Source organism: Ziziphus jujuba, chromosome 1 (genome assembly GCF_031755915.1).
Source record: "Ziziphus jujuba cultivar Dongzao chromosome 1, ASM3175591v1".
Taxonomy (NCBI): Eukaryota; Viridiplantae; Streptophyta; class Magnoliopsida; order Rosales; family Rhamnaceae; genus Ziziphus; species Ziziphus jujuba.
This window is the reverse complement of record NC_083379.1, coordinates 11,479,613-11,499,389: the sequence shown is the minus strand read 5'-3', so window position 1 is coordinate 11,499,389 and position 19,777 is coordinate 11,479,613. Positions and strand designations below refer to the sequence as shown.

Here is a 19,777-nt window from a genome sequence, read left to right as displayed (position 1 = left end):
AATAGATAATCCTGAATCCGTTAGATAAATAATCGTATAACTAGTCACTCAATCCGTTAATCCATTAAGAATATATACAAATTTGAAAACTCAAATTTAACTTAGTTTTCAAATAATAAAATGATGTGTTTTTTTAAAAAAAAAATCTTGCAAAACACTTATTTCTTTTTATATTTTTTTAAAAATTAAACTAAAAAACAACAAATCAATATGTGTTTAACAATAAATTAAATGATTTTAATTAATTACAAAAAATTTAAACTAAAAAACAACAAATCAATATGTGTTTAACAATAAATTAAATGATTTTAATTAATTACAAAAAATACTCCTCTTTAATGGGTTTATTATGTATTATCGTATTTCACCTTTTAAAACACGTTAATTTATTAGGTCTATTGAGTGACATTGATACGGACCCGATACGATATCATCAAACCAAACTTGCAAATTATCGTGCGGGTTCGTGTAGGTTATCGTGTTGTGTGAGATTTTGCCAGCCCTATATGCATGTGACTTTATTTTAAAAAAGTCATGTGAGTGTTATGAGTCTCCTGATAAAGAACTAATGGCTTGATTATTTCCTCTTTTGATAGGGTTTTAATCTTGTGATGAGAGGAGGCTTAATTGTTGGTCTTTATATACCCTACTACACAAGAACAAGGTGGCTTTTGGAAGAACAACACACACACAAGTTAGAGAGAGAGGCTCCAATTCAGAGAGAGAAAGCATGGGAATTGAAGATTCTTGGAAGATTCAAGGGATGAACATCAAGATTCATCATTATTAAGTTTTCTCTTCATTCTTTGTTCTCTCTAATTTTGTGTGTAAGGATTCATTTTGGGAATATTGTATAAATTATGCTTTTATTAATGAAATCGTATATGATTTTAGAAATTGTTTCATCTATGATTATGTTTTAGATTTTATATCTAGTGTTTTGATGGAATCCCTACAATGATTGTTGAATGTTTAAATGGGTTGATGATTATTTGATTTCTTTAATCAATTGCTTGTGTTTCTTTACATGAATTGTTATAATATGGCTAATTAATTTGGAAAAATTGATTGGATATTGGATAGATCTACAAATTCTATCTCAGAAGAGAGTTATTTAGTGGATTTGTCATTAGGAAAACATAGCGTAAGAGCGATTGAGCTTGGGAGAGCCATCTAGGCTTAGGTAATCGCAATCTAAAGCTTAATTGCATTTGTGTTGCCATTAATTTGACATATGCAACTCACATGCACTTACCAAATACTAAAAATTCATTTCTTCTTCCTTTTCACCGATTCCTATACTCACCCATTCAAATTTTAATTTTTCATTCATTTTTTTTCTTTTTCTTCCTCTTATTCAAGAACACCATATCCATAATTTCCATATCTCTCTACCAAATACATCATCAATTCTCCCCAAATTATCATCATACCAGTGGGTCTCCTTCCCATTTGCCACTTAGGCCAATTAAAAGAACTAGATGCCATCTCTTCAAGCAATGCATATGCTTCATCCACCGTCTTTACCATCAATGATCCATAAGCAGTGCTAACAATAGTCTTGGTATGATCTTTGAGACCATTGTAGAAGATGTCGATGAGGACCCACTCATCATAGCCATGTTGAGGATACTTTCTTAGAAGCTCCTTAAACCTTTCCCATGCTTTATTCATTGGCTCAAAGTCCAATTGATGGAACTGACCAATTTCACTTCTCAACTTTGAGGACCTTGAAAGGGGGGGAAAAACTTCTTCAAAAACCTATCCATAAGCTCCTCCCAAGTAGAAATGCTGGCTCCATACCTGAACTAGATGAAGAAATATTTGAACCAAGTGAAGCCAATTGATGTGATATAGCATTAACCTTCGCCGTCAAATTGGTGAGTACATCGACTTCAAACACACCAGTGGGTCTCCTTCCCATTTGCCTCTTAATAGGCCAACTAAAAGAACTAGATGCCATCTCTTCAAGCAATGCATATGCTTCATCCACCGTCTTTGCAATCAATGATCCACATGGAATGCTGGTATCATTTATGCAATTTTTGATAGTTCTTGGGTGAGCCCAGTTCAAGTTGTTTCTAAGAAGTTGGCATGACAGTGATTAAAAGTGATAATGAAGAGATTATCCCTTCTAAGACCATCACCAGGTGGCATTTTTACATCGACTATCGGAAGCTAAACAAAGCCATCCATAAGGTGCTAAGGCAACACATTGCATCTAAGGGGTTAGAAATTGACCGTGCTAAGATTGCCACAATTGAGAAGCTTCCTTCACTGACTAGTGTTAAAGGCATTCAAAGCTTCCTTGGACATGCTAAATTTTATTGACAATTCATCAAAGATTTTTCTAAGATTGTAAAGCCACTTTGCTCTCTACCTGAAAAAGATGCAAATTTTGTTTTTGATGTGGAGTGTCGTGAAGCTTTTAATGTGATTAAAAAAAAGCTTGTGTCAGCTCCAATCATGATTACACCAGAATGGAAAGAACCATTTGAAATCATGTGTGATGCAAGTGATTTTGCAGTTGGTACGGTATTAGGACAAAGAAGAGATAAGATTATATAATTATACAAGTCAATTAATGAGGCTCAAGCCAATTATACAACCATTGAAAAGGAAATGTTGGCGGTGGTCTTTGCATGTGACAAATTTTGGTCATACATTCTTGGATCCAAAGTCATTATTTACATCGGCCATGTCGCCATAAGGTACCTCTTTAACTTACACCAATATTCTTCAATTAAATTTGTTTTTTTTTCTCCTCCATCTTTATTCTCTAATTTTTATTGGGTTTATTGTTAATTAGTGAATATTATGTCTTTCTTTATGGTTTTTCTTTAAATTTTGTTATGGTATTTACTATGAACATGTGTAGCTAAATTTCTATCTAGGATTTTGATAAACCTCTACTTGGATGATATTTAATTAATAGGTTGATTTTTTATTTTACTTTTTATCCGATTTGTTTGTGTGAATCTTATATTTATTATTTAGTTGGAAGACTCATTAAATCTTAGGTCTCTAAAAGGGTTTTTTATAATGCATGGGTAGTTGAATTAATTAGGAAGGAATTCCAATTAATTTGTTACTCATAGCTTCTAAGTGACCTTGGAAAAGGCAATTAGAGAGTATTAATTACACTTGGTTACCATTTGGTTTAGAAATTAAATAATTCATCACCTAAGATGTAACATCCTGTACCAAATTGTATTGAAATTTATCGCATTTTGACCAAATTGATCGGGTTGACCAAACAGGTTTCACAGTTGACTTTTTAGTACAGCTAGAATTTCATTTTAATCAGAGCACTATCATGAAGTACACATCATCACAATTTCATAGACTAGTGGCATGCTAAAATCAAAGTTGAGATTAGGACTGATTAAGCAAGGCTGAGGTTGACTTTTTGTTTGTATATATTATGGTTTTAGCTTGTATACTATCGTACAGTGCTCATCGATATGAGTTCGTAGACTAGCGATACGCTAAATTTGGATCTATAGTTAAAAAGTTATAGATATTTAAAGATACAATTATTTTTTTGGGACTGATTTTACTGATATTTTTGAAAAGCATGCAAAGTGGCAAATTAAAATACCAGTTGACATGTGCCACATGTGTCAGCAAATGAATGACTCACATGGCTGCCCAGTGGCACCATGGGTGTGTTTTTATTGGTCCACTCAGACCAATCGGAGGGGAGAGAGAGAGAGAGAGAAAGAGAGAGAACTAGCCACCCTCTAAAACCCCAATCTTCAACTGTCACCCTTTCTCATTGCCACCACCACCATGAAGCCTGTGCCAAACCTAGTTGGTTGGCCAAAAATCATAGTGAGATTGTTGGTGATGCACCAGGATTGAGTGATTTTTAACAATGTCAGCAGCTTGGTTTCCTCGCCATATTAACCCATTTTCGGTTAGCCTCATCGGCGCCACCACTATCTTATTGACTCAAAGACTGATTGGTTGCCCAATTTTCATAGCCAAATTGCCAGTGATGAACTAGGATCGGTGTTATTTTTAGGCAACTACAGTGGCTAGCCGATTCCCCAGTTCCAATGCGTTTCAGGCTAAACCACTACATTTTCCCACTATTTTTGACCTTCTTAAACTCGATTTCTAGGTCCTTTTTAGCTTAATTCGAGCTAGATAAAAAGATCTGAGAGCTTAAAGTTGATCAAGTCTTTTCGGTGAGATTTTAGGCACCACCGATTGAATTTCTGATAGGTAAAATTAGATTCGTGATCATTGTGCTTTAAGTTTCATTTTGGTATATAGGTTGCTAATTTTTTAAATACCCGAGGTGAATTGTGTATAAAATATCTGATAGAAAAATAATATTTGAATTGATATTGTATTTCTATTGATATTTTAGGCACCCATATGAATCAAGGAATGAATCTCGTAGAGCATATAGAATGATTCCCATTTTTTGATAAGTGGTATATTTTCTGAAATTTATTTTTGGGATTAAATACATAAAATGCTGTTATGCATTTTTTTATCAATATTATATTAATTGAATAAAAGGAAATTGTTATTTTATATGCGTCTTACGAATGTATCTCCATATATGTTTTTGTAAACATTGATAGTTGATGTTTATAAAATGGATTTTATTAATATGTATATAATTTGTAAAATTGTTATTTTATGAATATGTTTTAATCAATTGAACAATTTAAATGAGTTTGAAATGCTATGGTATTATAGTAAAATTTATAAAATAGAATTTTGAAAAAATCTACATATTTGTATTGTTTTTAGATGTATTATACAGTATTAGTGTTCTTGTTATCATCATTGATTAACGTGCAGGTATTATTTAGCCATCTTATAAGAGCTAAGTGAGAGAGTGTCGGTAGATATTTTGCATTGTAAGCATTAGTTGCCCTTCCTTTAGTTATAGGATGGTAGATTGTTGGCTTGGCACTTTTGGGATGGCAAGGTGTTTGATTGCATATATCTCTTCTCATCTCTTTTTGTTAGGTGCTGTTTTGAATATCAAGCATCACTTAATATATTGTGTGGTGCATTAGGTATATATCTGATATTTCATGTGTTTTTGAATATTTTAATGGATTTATTAAATTTATGGTTTTGATTGATCAATTAATCATTCATTAATTTATTAGTTTAATTGCTTTAAGTATAATATTTATTATATTGTATCATTTCTCATTTTTCTTAATTTTGTTTATTTACTTATTTTAATAATTTTTTTTTGGGGAAAGTAATTAAATAACCTTTTGCTTCATCTTATTTTATTTCTTACAACGATATTTAAATATTTGAGAATACAAAATTATGGATTTTGTGAAAATGATTTGAGAAAAGGGAATTTATCAAATTGAGTGGATTAGTGAAGTATTTTGAGAGGCAAGTTGTTTTTCTAAATATTTATTTTATTTTTATTAAATTATCGTTATTTTTATTAAAAATAACAATATTATTACTATTATTAATTCTTTTACTCGATTTAATTATTATTATATAGTAGTATCTATATTATTGTTAATATTAAATAGGCACTATTCATTGAAATGCTTAGCATCTCATTAATTTTCTTCATTTTTCAAATCCATTCCCTATGTCTAGCTAGCTAGCAGATTGGTTGTCGATGCTGTGCGCTCCTCTCGATTGCGTCTTTTTGTTATCGTGCCTAATAGTATTTTTCCCTATTCCTTTACTTTGTTATTATCACTTCTTTGTATATGTAATATTTACATTTTTCTTTAGATAATCTTAGAATGCTCAGATATTAAATTGTAAACTTGGAGATCTGTATAAGATTATTTATGCTTATTAATTATTTATATATGCTCTATTCGTTTGTTTAGGGAGTGTTGTAATCTTGAGGAAATTTTTTAGTAAGAGGAGGGAATGAGGCAGATGCATGTTAGAAGTGTGTTTTCTATTCATGAAAAATTCAGAGAAATCCATTTTACAGATGAGATGATGTCTAATTTTCCACAAAATTTCTAACAGGGTTTTTCCTAGAGGGGCTATCTTAGGATTCTGAGTTTTTGAGAGGTTCTTAACACAAACCAATATAAGAAAGGTAAAGAGGAAATCAAAGTCCTCAGATTTTTTCATGTATTGTTCTTTTTCCTAATTATTGTTGTGTATGTCACTTCTTTCTAATTGTCTTTAATTTAGAATTAAGTTAGTATTTAATTGTTAGTTTAAATTTTTTTTATTTGGTTACTTAAATAAAGTTGATTTATGATTATTATGGTACTTAGCATTCAAACAAGTTTACAATTCTAGTAGAAATCACCCATAATTTTATTACTTGATATGACCCATACACTTACTATTTATGATAAATTTGTCATTATGGAAGTGATAAGAGCGGAGATAGAGGACCAAAATTAAACAATAAATTGATTTCTATTAATATTGAATAAAAAAAATCAGCTTATACAAATGTGGACTAATTAAACACTTACTTATATTACTCTCACTTGGACACTGGCACACACTCACCTAATACTCTTCTCACTTGACAGCACACATCTCACATAAGCTCTCACTCTTAGACACATACATGACCAGCACTATTAGCTATTTATATTAGGTGAAGAGTGGGTTTGTTTCATCGACTGTGATTTCTAGTATTAATATTTTATTACATATTATTTTTTATTTTTTATCATCAATCTCTAGGCACTGCTCGCTGCCCACGCTTTATAGTAAGATCCAGGGTTTTACAGAGTAATCAAGAGCGGTCTAGAATTATCTGGAGTCGGTATTGACACTCTCAATGAGGCACATCGAACATGAATTGGTCTAATGCTTCTTCGATATCCAAGGTAAAATCTCTGTTGATGAAAAATGACGTGGCATTATTAGTTAGTTTGTTTTCTTGTTTTATTTTTAGTCCAGGTCGGTAACTCAGGTGTTAGTTTGATTTTGTATTAGTATATGCAGCAGTCACGTGTAATAAGACTTTTAATGGAAAAAGTTTATTGAATATTCTAGAAAAGCCAGTTCACGTTTCTCACTTCATTTTCTCTCTTGTTCTTGTTTTTTCCTTTATTTTCCTCCATGTTCTTTCTATGCAAACACTACTTTCACATGGTATCAGAGCAATATTGAGGATCTAGTGAGTTCAGAATGGAAAATTCAGGAGTTCCGAATGTGATGAACTCATTTGCAGGTTTAATTTCAAAAAAGAATAAAGCTTCTTTGATCACTGCTTCTCCGTTTTCCAGTAGCATCCTGAAGCTAAATAGTGAAAATTTTCTAGTATGGAAGTCTCAAATTCTTCCTATACTGTGAGGTCACAAACTTGATAAGTTTGTGTTGGTTGATGAGCCATAATTCATGCAAGAATTTGTTTACAATGATGCAGAGGTAAATGATCACAATCTATCAACCTATTCTCTTGAACAGCAGTTGTGGATTTTACAGGATCAACTATTGCTTGGTTGGTTGACTACTGCAATCGAAGTAGAGGAACTTGTAGATCTTGTTGGCCTAAAAACCTTAAGAAGATTATGGACAGCAATAGAAGGGATGTATTCTTGTCAATCTGAAGTACTGATGCTTCAACTTAGGAACAAATTACCAACAACAAAGAAAGGCTCAATGAAGATTCTTGATTACTGTAAAAAGATGAAGAAAATTGCTGACTGTATGTGTGCTGGTGGTTTTTCTATCTCTAAGAAGGAGCTTGTAATGTGCATCTTAACTGGTTTAGGGCCAGAGTATGACACAGTGCGAGTCAATTACACAAGCAGACCACCTTTGCCAAGTCTCCAAGAGGTAAAGAATTATCTATCTCATTATGAGACTACTCTTGAGCAGCAAAATACTATGGCTATGTTTCATTCTGTAAATATAGTATCTGCCTTTAATCATCGGTCGACTTTGAATCATAATAATACTCTGACCTTATCTACTTCTGGTATAATTCCATTAACAACAATGGTGTCTATTCAAACATTTCTAACACTAAAGATTTTGGTTATGGCAAAACTGGTTTTTATGAGAGAGGAGGATATGATGATCAACGTGGTAGAGGTTATTATGGAAGAAATAGAGGTAGAGGAAGAGGTACTAAGAATTGCAAGCCTCAATGTCAGATTTGTTGGATTGTTGGTCATTTGGCAAGTGTTTGTTACCATAGGGATTCCAACCCTGGAAATTCAATTTTTTAAGGGTTTCATGGAAATGACTATCTGCAAAACTCACAAGGTTTGAATGCTCAGTTTTTCCAATTGACAATCCTGCATTGCTCAATTCTAGCATTCCTGGTGGTCTCATTCCAACATCGTTTATTGGTATGAATACTGGTTATATAACTCAACCTGGTGTAACTCAACCAAATTATGGCTATTTTGGTGGAGGAATGCCTTTAAATGCTGCTGGTTCTGCTTCAATCATTCCTTATCAACATATGGGCAATGGAGAATATAACCGTGAAAGTAATCAGGTTAATGTTCATTGAAATTACAGGGACACAGGAATGCAGCTAGGTACCAATGGATTTTCAGGACAAGCATCAGCTAATATAGCTACCACACCAGTCTGGATGGGAGATCCAAACTGGTATTTGGATAGTGGTGTAACAAACCATGTTGTTGTTGATGGGAATAGTTTGTACAACAGTTTGAATATAATGGTAAAAACAAGCTTCTTGTTGGTAATGGTCAAAGTCTTGACATTGCAAGTGTAGGTAATACACTGATATCCTCTTTAACTTGTCCTAGTTTATTTTGTTGTTGAAGAATGTTCTTGTTGTGCCCTCTATTGCAAAGAACTTGTTGAGTATATCAAAACAGGTGTGTGACAACAATGTTGTGATTGAATTTGATGCTAACAATTGCTTTAAGGACAAACAGATGGGACTAGTGGTTTTTCAAGGAATGCTTGAAGATGGACTTTACAAGCTGCAAATACCTTATAAACAAGCACAACAAGGTGTTGGAACATGCTTGGGATCTCAGCAAGTTGTCTACAACAATGCTAATACAAGCTTAGTAAGGAATAAAGCAATGTGCGTGCTGTTTGGAACCATTTCTTCTTCATAAAAAGAGCGTAATTCATTTCTTGATTTTGAAAATTGAGCTACTGGTGAGTTCAGAGTATAACTAGGTTTCAGATATGTCAGTTTCTTTAAAGAGTGTTTTGTCTAGTTCAACTAAGAAGAGTATTGATCTTGATATACTACATCAACGTTTAGGACATGCTTCAATGGCTGTTGTAAATAAAGTTTTATCTTTGTACAAGCCAAATTTGTCTATAAATAAAAGTTCTACTTTTTGTGAAGCTTGTCAATTTGGAAAGGCTCATTTGTGTCATTTTCCAATATCTGATTCTAAAGCTTTAGCTCCTCTTGAATTGATACATACTGATGTATGGGTGCCTACTGCAATAGTTTCAAAAGAAGGATATAGATACTATATTCACTTCATTGATGACTTTTCTAGATATACTTGGATCTATCCAATGACAGTAAAATATGAGGCTTTATCTACTTTCAAGCAATTTCATGTAATGGTTGAAAGGATGCTTAACATAACGATAAAGAGGCTGCAGTCAGACTGGGGAGGAGAGTATTGAAGCTTTCTTCCTTATTTGAAAGAGTGTGGTATTAATTTCACACACTCCTGTCTTTACATGCATCAACAAAATGGACGAGCTGAGAGAAAACACAAGCACATTGTTGAAGTAGGGCTGTGTTTTCTTGCACTGGCTCATATGCCTTTATTCTACTAGTGGGAAGCCTTTACTTCAGCTATCTGTGTAATCAATAGACTACCAACATTAGTTCTTGATTACAAAAGTCCTTATCAATTGCTGTTAAAAGGGTTCCTGATTATGATTTTCTAAAGGTCTTTGTGAGTGCTTGTTATTCTTTTATAAGGCCTTTCAATTACATAAGTTTCAGTTTCATACTAAAAAATGTATTTTTGTTGGATATTATGCAGATCATAAGGGATACAAGTGCATGAATTCAGCTGGGAAAATTTACATAGCTCGAAGTGTCAATTTCAATGAAAAAGACTTTCCTTTTTCTATTGGTTTTTTGCAAAGTACTCTTAAAAGATCAACTGAAGTGCAGAATTAAAATTTTTCTATTGCTTCCTTGATGTTACTCAAGTCTCAATCTCCTAATACTGTTCCAAATATATTGTCAATAGATGCTGGTCAACATTTCAATGTATTTGATTATGTGGATACTACAAATCAAGAAAATCAAGTTACTAGTGGAGATAATTTGCCTATTCGACCAACAAACTTCTCTACTGAATCAAGTACAATTAATCCTTCAGATACAAGTCTTGAAATTGTTGTGCTTGCAATGCCTTCAGACATATTAGTTGGAAATAGAACTATCAACTCAAAGCCTGCATCAAGTCATCCTATGCAAACTAGGTCTAAGAATGGCATTTTCAAGCATAAGGTGTTCTTTACTAACTAGCAGATAGCTAATTTGGAGGACACAGAACCTGCTACAGTTTAAGAAGCCTTAGACAATCCAAAGTGGAAAGCTGCTATGGATCAAGAGTTTGAAGCTCTAGTTAAAAACCACACTTGGTCTTTGGTTCCTCACTTTCCTGGAAGGAATCTGGTTGGTCATAAATGGGTTTTTTGAGTAAAGAGGAATGCTGATGGAACTGTTCAAAGGTATAAAGCAAGACTGGTTGCAAAAGGCTTTTACCAACAACCAGGCTTTGACTTCAATGAAACTTTCAGTCCCGTTATAAAGCCAACAACAATTAGATTGGTTCTCAGTCTTGCAGTTTCACAAGGATGGGAGGTAAGACAGTTAGATTTCAATGATGCTTTTCTTAATGGAGACTTGCAAGAAACTGTTTAACTTTCACAACCTCAAGGATTTGAAGATAAAGGCTTGCCAATACATGTTTGTATGGCCTTAAACAAGCTCTACCAGCTTGGTATTATAAACTGAAAGGGGCCCTCATGAGTAAAGGATTTACTAACACTATATCAGATTCTTCTCTCTTTGTTTTGAAGACACAATCTGCATATATATCTTAGTTTTGGTCTATGTAGATGATATTATTGTGGCTGGCTCAAATAGGGATGTAATGAAACAATTGATTACTGATTTAAATTCTCAGTTTTCTTTGAAAGACTTGGGTGCCTTAAGCTTCTTTCTTGGTATAGAAGTAAAAAGAAGTGAAAAAGGCATGCTGTTGACACAAACAAAGTATATAAATGATTTGCTTATGAAAACTAAAATGGATGGAGCTAGAGCACCACCATCACCTATGGTCTTGAGTAAACCTCTATTGTTAATTGAAGGTGATATTATGCATAATCCTGACATGTATAGAAGCACTCTCGGAGCTCTACAGTACTTTACAATTACTAGACCAGACATTTGTTTTACTGTAAATAAATTGAGTCAGTTTGTACAAGCACCAACATTATTACATTGGGAAGCAAGTAAACGTTTATTAAGGTACTTGAAAGGGACCGCATCTCATGGCTTGCTCATAAAATCTGCAATGAAATTTGCTATTCATGGTTTTTCAGACTCAGATTGGGCAAGTGATAGAAATGACAGAAGGTCAATAAGTGGATATGGCATTTTTGTTGGTTCAAACTTTTATCTCATGGAGGTCTAAAGAGCAACCTATTGTGGCTTGTCCAAGCACTGAGGCTGAATACAAGGCTTTAGCTCACATCACTTTTGAATTATGTTGGTTACAAAATTTGGTTAAAGAACTTCAACTAGAGTTACCTAAGCCAGTGACTTGGACAGATAGCCTTAGTACAGCAGCTTTGGCTGAGAACCCTATACTGTATCAGAGAGCAAAGCACATTGAAATTGATATGCACTTTGTAAGAGATAAAGTAATGGATAAAACTGTTGATGTCAGGTATGTGCCAACTAAGGAGCAAATAGCTGATGTGCTGATGTGTTTACCAAAGCTTTAGGAACCTCCAGATTTCTCTATTTGAAAAACAAATTACGGGTTGTCAATGTTGCTTAAGTTAAGTGTTCAAGGGGGAATTTACTTCATGTTTTTAGTTGAATGCTCAAAGGGAATTTTTCAGCTGTTTATGCTCAAAGAAATTTTTTGCTGTTTTCCTGACTTATTCTGCTGCAGACCAGTTGTACATTAAGTCATTCTTTGAATATATCATATATCTACTTCTGGTTTTCTGGCTGCTGGTGCTCTACTCTCAAGGAGTTCTACTACTGATTTTTCTAGCTGTTGGTGTTCTATTCTGAAGAAATTCTCTGTTGGTCTAGTTTGCTCAACCTGAATGTCTCTAGCGACATGTTAATTTCAAACTCATATTTTGCTCAAACACAACTTCACAAAATAAGAGTTTGAGGGGGAATGTTGATGAAAAATGATGTGGCATTATTAGGTAGTTTGTTTTCTTGTTTTGTTTTTAGTCCAGGTCAGCAACTGAGGTGTTAGTTTGATTTTGTATTAGTATAAATAGCAGTCACGTGTAATAAGACTTTTAATGGAAAAAAGTTTACTGAATATTCCGGAAAAGCCAGTTCACGCTTATCTCTTCATTTTCTCTCTTGTTTTTGTATTTTCCTTTATTTTCCTCCATTTTCTTTCTATCCAAACTGATGCAAATCCGCCTGAGCCCGCACATTTGACAATCCGCTAGGGTGCTGACCCGATACGGATAAAGACCAGACTGATCACTAGGGCTCAAGCTAAGAGGTTTAAGGAAAAACTTGTTGTCTTTATCCAGGGGGTAATTCATTCTCAAAAGGGCTTATCCATACCTAAAGATGCAAGACCTGTTTTGAGCATACAAATGGTGGAAGTCGATACGGACCCGGATAGCAGTTTTGATGTGTTTATGGATTTCGGGTAGCGGGAAATGGGGTCAAATCTTCTTGAATTCACTTGATATCACTAAAAAGTCATGGAAACTGATTAAGGCCGAAGCTAAGCTGGTCATTTAAGTGGTGTGTGCATGAGAGAGAAATTGGTAGGGTTTTGCTATATTTTTCGCTGGCTTTACTGTACTTTGCTGAGTTGGCTTTTTCTCTTTCCTCCAAGCAAGGGAAATGTATGGGACTTCATAATCAGCCTATTTGGCATCCTATCAAGCATACGGAAGCTGATTTGGAGCTTAAATTGGTTAAAAATTGGTCAAAGTCAATTTAGTCAAAAAGATAGTATTTTAGTTTTCTAATTTGGTTTCTACTTTTTATTTTAGGAAACTACCTTTACTTTTTGGTTTTTATTTATTTATTTGCTGGATAAATAAGTTTAGGAAAGTTATTATTTTATTATTTTCATTGTAAATTAATTAATTCCTAATTCAAAATAAAGGAATTAATTAATCAAAATTAGATTAGGGAATGAGGAGACTTTCGGCCATATTAGGAATCTTCATTGGATGACCGGTTTTACCTATTGTAATTAGGGTTTATTTTGTTTTCTCTTATCCTATAAAAGGGCTTGTTTTTGAGGAAGAACACACCATTAATAATATTCAGATTTATTTTGTGAGATTGAATTTCTCTTTATTATTTTGAACACCTAAAACACCATTAGTGAATGAGTGTTTTAGTTTGACTTATCAAGAGGATATCCATCACCTATTGTGGCGTCTTCATTATACCAAAGTTTCTAATCATAGGTTGGTTAGGGGTTAAGATGACTATTAGAATTTGAACATAATTAAATCCGGGCTAATATAATACGGGTTTAGGCGCAGGTCGTCCTAGGTTTGTATCATTTGGTATCAGAGCCGAATCTTGTTCAGGTTTGATCTATCTTTATTTACTTTATTTGTTTTTATGTTAATCTACAATTTTAGCACTAGGTTAAGGTTTCTTCTATCATCATACACATTCTGCATCTTAAAAAAAAAAAAAAAAAAAAACTCATTCCTAGTTTAATTAGGATTTCCTAGTTTTACCGTATTTTTTTTTGCTTCCTAGTTTGTTGGTTGTTTTTCATCATTGTTCTTGTTAATTTTGGTTTTTTTTTATTGTTCTTTTCTGTTTGTCTTAAATATTTGCATTCATATATTCAAAAAAGAAAAAAAGAAAAAGAGAAGCCGAATAGATATTTAAAAGAAAAGAAAAAACTACGCAATTTGTATTTTGTTTGGGAGGTCACGGGTTTGGTGATTGTTTGGTGTTGGAATTGAAATTTTGAAGTTGATTCTTGCTAATTCAGTTGTCTTATTTTCTGTGAGTTAAAAAAAAAAAAAAAAGAAAAGAAGAAAAAGCCGAATAAAAAAAAAAATTTCGGTTTGTTGAATTTGGTGTTGAAATTTGTTGCTGAAAAATTTCTTGGAGCTTCTGGTTAGTTGATTATTTATTCAATATTTGGAGTTTTTGGATAATTATTTTTGTTGCTGGATATTTGAGTTTTGGGTGCTTAAATTATTTGGATTAAAATTAGTTAAAGGAATTGATAGAAAACTAGAATTAGAAGAACAACAACCAACATTATTCTTTAATTTTGTTCGAATTGATTCTTGTTCGAGTTTGAAATTCTTTTTCCAAATTTTGATTCTTGAACCTTTAATATCTTACCATCTAGTCCAATTCTTATTGATTCCAAAATTTTCTTGTAGTTTGCCTTATTTTGCCTAGAAAAGCCGAAATTTAGGTATTTTAAATTCACCCGGTATTACTTGTTTTTTGTTACTGTTTTGTTGATAAATTTAATTAAAACATACTTGTGATCTCGTTTCTGTTTTTTGGGTGTTTTAATTAGAACTTTGAAATAATTCTTTGAGTGGGAAAAGACAAGAGTGTGTGAGCTTAAAAGAGGGTAAAAGCCGAAACTAATGTGAAAACACGAGTGTTGAGACCTTGATTGAGTGAAACACGTGAGGGAGTGATTTTGGTGAGAATATATTTTATTTTACACTATTTATACTAACATGGCAGATTCAAGGTTGAGAAGAGGAGATCCACCACTAAGAATTAATGAAGAAGAATCTGTTGGATTCCATGGTGATTCCCAAGCTACAGGAAGTGGTGACCAAATGGACATGAGGGCTGTTTTGGAGCAGCTACAGCGAATGAATGCTCAATTTGAGGCAAATTTGAGGATGGATAGAATAGAAACATCTCATGGTGGACCAAATTTGAGGCAAAAGTTCCATGGAGGTCGAGGTCGAGGTTGAGGAGGCCATGGACAACCTAGAGAGGAGTTTGAAGAGGAAAATTTTGGAGATGATTTCAAGGAAGGAATGGATGAAACACTTGCTGTCCAAGAGAGGCTAGGCCATGGGAGGCATAGGAGAGAGGAGGCAGATGATGATCTTGGTAACATCAAGGTAAACATACCACTTTTCATGGGGAAAAGTGACCTGTAGGCTTATTGGAATGAGAGGAGAGAATGGAGATGATTTTTTATTGTCACAACTATTCGGAGGCCAAGAAAGTTAAATTGGCAGCAATGGAGTTTGGACATTATGTACTTCAATGGTGGACTATTGAGCAAAAAACCCGAAGGAGAGTAGGTGATGAATTGATTACTACATGGCGACAAATGAAAGGAGCCATGAGGAAGCGGTTCGTACCATCACACTATCATAGGTTACTGCATCAAAGACTTTCAATCTTTATCTCAAGGAACTAGGTCACTGGAGGATTATTACAAGGTGATGGAGATGCTCATGATGAGGTTAAGTATGAATGAAGATAGAGAAGAAACCATGGCAAGGTTTCTTGGTGGTTTGAATCGTGAAATAGCCAATCAACTAGAATTGCAACAATATATGGAATTGGAGGAGATGTTGCATGTGGCTATTAAATTAGAGCATTAATTCAAGAGGAGGGGTGTAGGCTCACAGTTTGGAGGTGTTTCCAGTAGCAGAAGATCAAATCCAAGTGGCTGGAGAAACAATCCTACCTTTGAAAACAAGCCAAAGCTGAAAGTTGGAGAAGAAAGTTCAAATCGGCCAAAAAAGGAGTCCAAAGCCGAATCTGTCCAAGCACCAAAGAATGAGGTAAAATCTGATCCTAAACCTTCAAGATCTAGAGAAATTATTTGTTTTAAGTGCTAGGGATAAGGACACTTCACTAGCCAATGCACGAATAGAAGAATCATGGTGTTAAAAGGCAATGGTAAGCTAGAATAAGAAAGTGAAGAAAGTGAATGTGAGACCGAACAAGGAGAGGAAGAACTTGAAGATGAAACCGAGACACTCCATGCATCCAATGCCAAATTAAACTTGGTTTCTAGGAGAGTACTTTCTGTATACAAGGATGAGGACCAAGTTCAAAGAAAAAACATCTTTCACACCCGATGTGAAATCCAAGGTAAGATTTGTAGTATGATTATTAATAGTAGAAGTTATACAAATGTGATTAGTAACATCGTAGTTGATAAATTAGGCTTAACAACTATTAAACATCTAGAACCTTATAGATTACAATGGCTTAATGATAGTGGTGAGATGAAAGTGAATAAACAAGCCAAAGTAAAATTTAGCATAGATAAATATGTGGATGTTGTTTTGTGTGATGTTGTGCCTATGCATGCCGGACATATTCTATTAGGTAGACCATGATAATTTGATAAAGATGCTACTCATTATGGTCGAGAAAATAGTATTGTTTTTAGATTTAAATGTAAGAAGGTCAAGCTGGAGCCATTAACTCCTAAGGAAGTGTATAGAGATTAATTACAACTACAACAAAGGAAGGAGGCCGAAAAACTCAAGGAGAAGGCTAGTATGGCACCAACGGCTTCACCAACCATCCAAGAAGGTAAGTCTGAGCTTGTTATTCAAGGTAAGTCTTCTAAAATTTAGATTGAGTGGAAAAATCATGAGAAAGCTGAATGTGGGGTGAGAAAAATGGAGAAACCCAAGAGCCATTGTGAGAAACCTAAGAGAGAGAAAGGGAAGGAAAGAAAAGGAAGGAAAAATAAAAATTTTTATTTGAGTTTTGGGGATGTTAATAAAGCTATCTTAAGTAAGAAACCATTACTGGTCATGATTTATAAAGATAATTATTTTAATGATCAAGCTAACTTTGAAGAACTTGAATTGCCAAGTTCAATTCTTTCTCTTTTGCAAGATTTTGGAGATGTCTTTCTCGATGAAATTCCAAATGGTTTACCACCTATTAGAGGGATTGAACATTAAATTGACTTTGTTTCAGGGGCTGCCATACCAAATAGACCTGCATATAGAACTAATCCCGAAGAAACAAAGGAGCTACAAAGGCAGGTAAGTAAGTTACTTGATAAAAGTTACATTCGTGAGAGTATGAGTCCATGTGCTGTTCCTGTTTTATTAGTGCCTAAAAAAGATGGTTCTTGGAGAATGTGTGTTGATTGTAGGACTATAAATAATATCACCATTAAATATAGATATCCAATTCCTAGAATAGATGATATGCTTGATGAATTGCATGGTGTTTGCATGTTTACTAAAATTGATCTTAGTAGTGGTTACCATCAAATTAGGATGAAAGAAGGTGATGAATGGAAGGCCGCATTTAAGACTAAATATGGGCTGTATGAGTGGTTAGTCATGCCTTTTGGATTAACTAATGCACCTAATACTTTCATGAGGCTTATAAATTATGTTATGCATCCATTTATTGGTAAATTTGTGGTTGTATACTTTGATGATATTTTAGTGTATAGCTGAAACTTAGATGAGCATGTAGAACATCTTAGGCAAGTTTTAAATATTCTTAGGAAAGAAAGATTGTTTGCTAACTTGAAAAGTGTGACTTTTGCAAAGATGAGCTTGTTTTTCTAGGATTTGTAGTAAGTGCTGCAGGAATCCAAGTTGATCAATCTAAAGTTCAAGCAATCACGGAATGGTCGACACCAACATCTATCACTCAAGTGAGGAGCTTTCATGGTTTGGCAAGTTCTATCGAAGATTTTCCACGAAGTTAAACACCATCACAGCACCTTTGATGAAGTTGTAAAGAAGAATGTTAGCTTTAAATGGGGGGAAGTACAAGAAAAATCTTTAAATTTGTTGAAAAAAAAATTATGTAATGCACTTTTACTAGTTTTGCCAAATTTTTCTAAGACTTTTGAAATTGAATGCGATGCTTTGGGTGTAGGTATTGGAGCTGTATTATTGTAAGAAGGAAGGCCCATAGCCTACTTTAGTGAGAAATTAAATGAAGCTGCATTAAATTACCCAACGTATGACAAGGAGATGTACGCTTTGGTAAAGGCTTTGGAAACGTGGCAGCACTATCTCATGCCAAAAGGATTTGTGATTCATACAGATAATGAATCTTTGAAGCACATTAAAGGTCAAGGAAAGCTCAAACAAAGGCATGCCAAGTGGATTGAATTCATAGAGACCTTTGATCCGTTACAAGAAAGGTAAGGAAAATGTGGTTGCCGATGCATTATCCGGAGGGTATGTACTCTTTTCTATCTTAGATGCTAGATTGCTTGGTTTTGAACAATTAAAGGAACTTTATGAGCATGATAGTGAATTTGGAGAAATATTTAGAACCTGTTTGAGACATGGATTTAATAAATTTTACATATTTGAGGGGTATTTGTTTAGAGAAAACAAACTTTGTGTGCCTAATTGCAGCATTAGGGAGTTACTAGTTCGGGAAGGTCATGGTGGTCGTTTAATGGGTCATTTTGGTGTTTTGAAAACTTTATCCTTGCTGCAAGAACATTTTTATTGGCCTAACATGAAGAAAGATGTTGAGAGAATATGTGAAAGATGCTTGAAATGCTAAAAGACCAAGTACACCTTGAAATCGCACGGGTTATACCAACCTTGCCGATTCCTTCTTATCCTTGGGTAGATTTGTCTATGGATGTTATTCTTGGTTTGCCTAGGTCAAGGACAGGTAAGGATTCAATTTTTGTTATTGTGGATAGATTTTCTAAGATGGCACATTTTATTGCATGTAATAAAACTGATGATGCATCTAATGTTGCTAATTTATTTTTCAAAAAAATTATGAGATTGCATGGAATGCCTAGGACTATTGTTTCGGATAGGGAGGTTAAGTTCTTAAGTTATTTTTGGAAAACTTTGTGGGCTAAGTTAGGTATTAAGCTTTTATTTTCAACTAGTTGTTATCCACAAACTGATGAACAAACCGAAGTAGTGAATAGAACTTTGTCTGCATTGTTGAGAGTATTAATTAGTAGAAATTTGAGAACTTGGGAGGAATGTTTGCCACATGTTGAATTTGCTTATAATAGGTCTTTGCGTTCCATGACTAAATTTACTCCTTTTGAAATTGTTTATGGGTTTAATCATTTGACTCCATTAGATTTAACATCTTTACTTTTAAGTAAATGTGCTAATCTAGATGGAAAACAAAAAGCTGATTTTGTGAAGCAGATTCATGAAAAGGCTAAGGCAAATATTGAGAGGAGGACCAAGCAACATGCAAGGAATGCTGATCAAGACAAAAAAAAAGTTGTCTTTGAACCTGGAGATTGAGTTTGGTTGCATCTAAGAAAGGAGAGGTTTCCCGAGCAAATGAAGTCCAAGCTTATGCCGCGTGAAGATTGACCTTTTCAAGTTTTGGAGTGGATAAATGACAATGCTTACAAAAGTGATTACATTTAATGTTGCTGATTTATCTCTTTTTCTGCAGGGGATGATTTTGATTTGAGGGCAAATCCTTTTCAGAGGAAGGGAATGATACGAATCCGCTCGAGCCCGCACAACAGACAACCCGCTAGGGTGCTGACTCGATACGGATGAAGACCAGGCCGATCACTAGGGCTCAAGCAAAGAGGTTTAAGGAAAAAATTGTTGCCTTTATCCAGGGGGTAATTCATTCTCAAAAGGGCTTATCCATATCCGAAGATGCAAGACCTGTTTT

General features: G+C 34.0%; 1 protein-coding gene across 1 annotated transcript; it reads left to right on the top strand.

Moving 5' to 3' along the window:
* The first annotated feature begins 6,981 nt into the window (after positions 1–6,981).
* LOC125420615 (uncharacterized) lies at positions 6,982–9,081 on the top strand. The gene is made up of 2 exons (XM_048467260.2): positions 6,982–8,686; positions 8,853–9,081. Exon 1 carries the CDS (start codon positions 7,333–7,335, stop codon positions 8,209–8,211), a length of 879 nt encoding a protein of 292 aa, XP_048323217.2. The 5' UTR covers positions 6,982–7,332; the 3' UTR covers positions 8,212–8,686; positions 8,853–9,081.
* Positions 9,082–19,777: the final 10,696 nt, after the last annotated feature.

Coding starts and splice junctions, on each gene's coding strand:
- LOC125420615 (XM_048467260.2), top strand. CDS start 7,333: ATGCAAGAATTTGTTTACAATGATGCAGAGGTAAATGATCACAATCTA.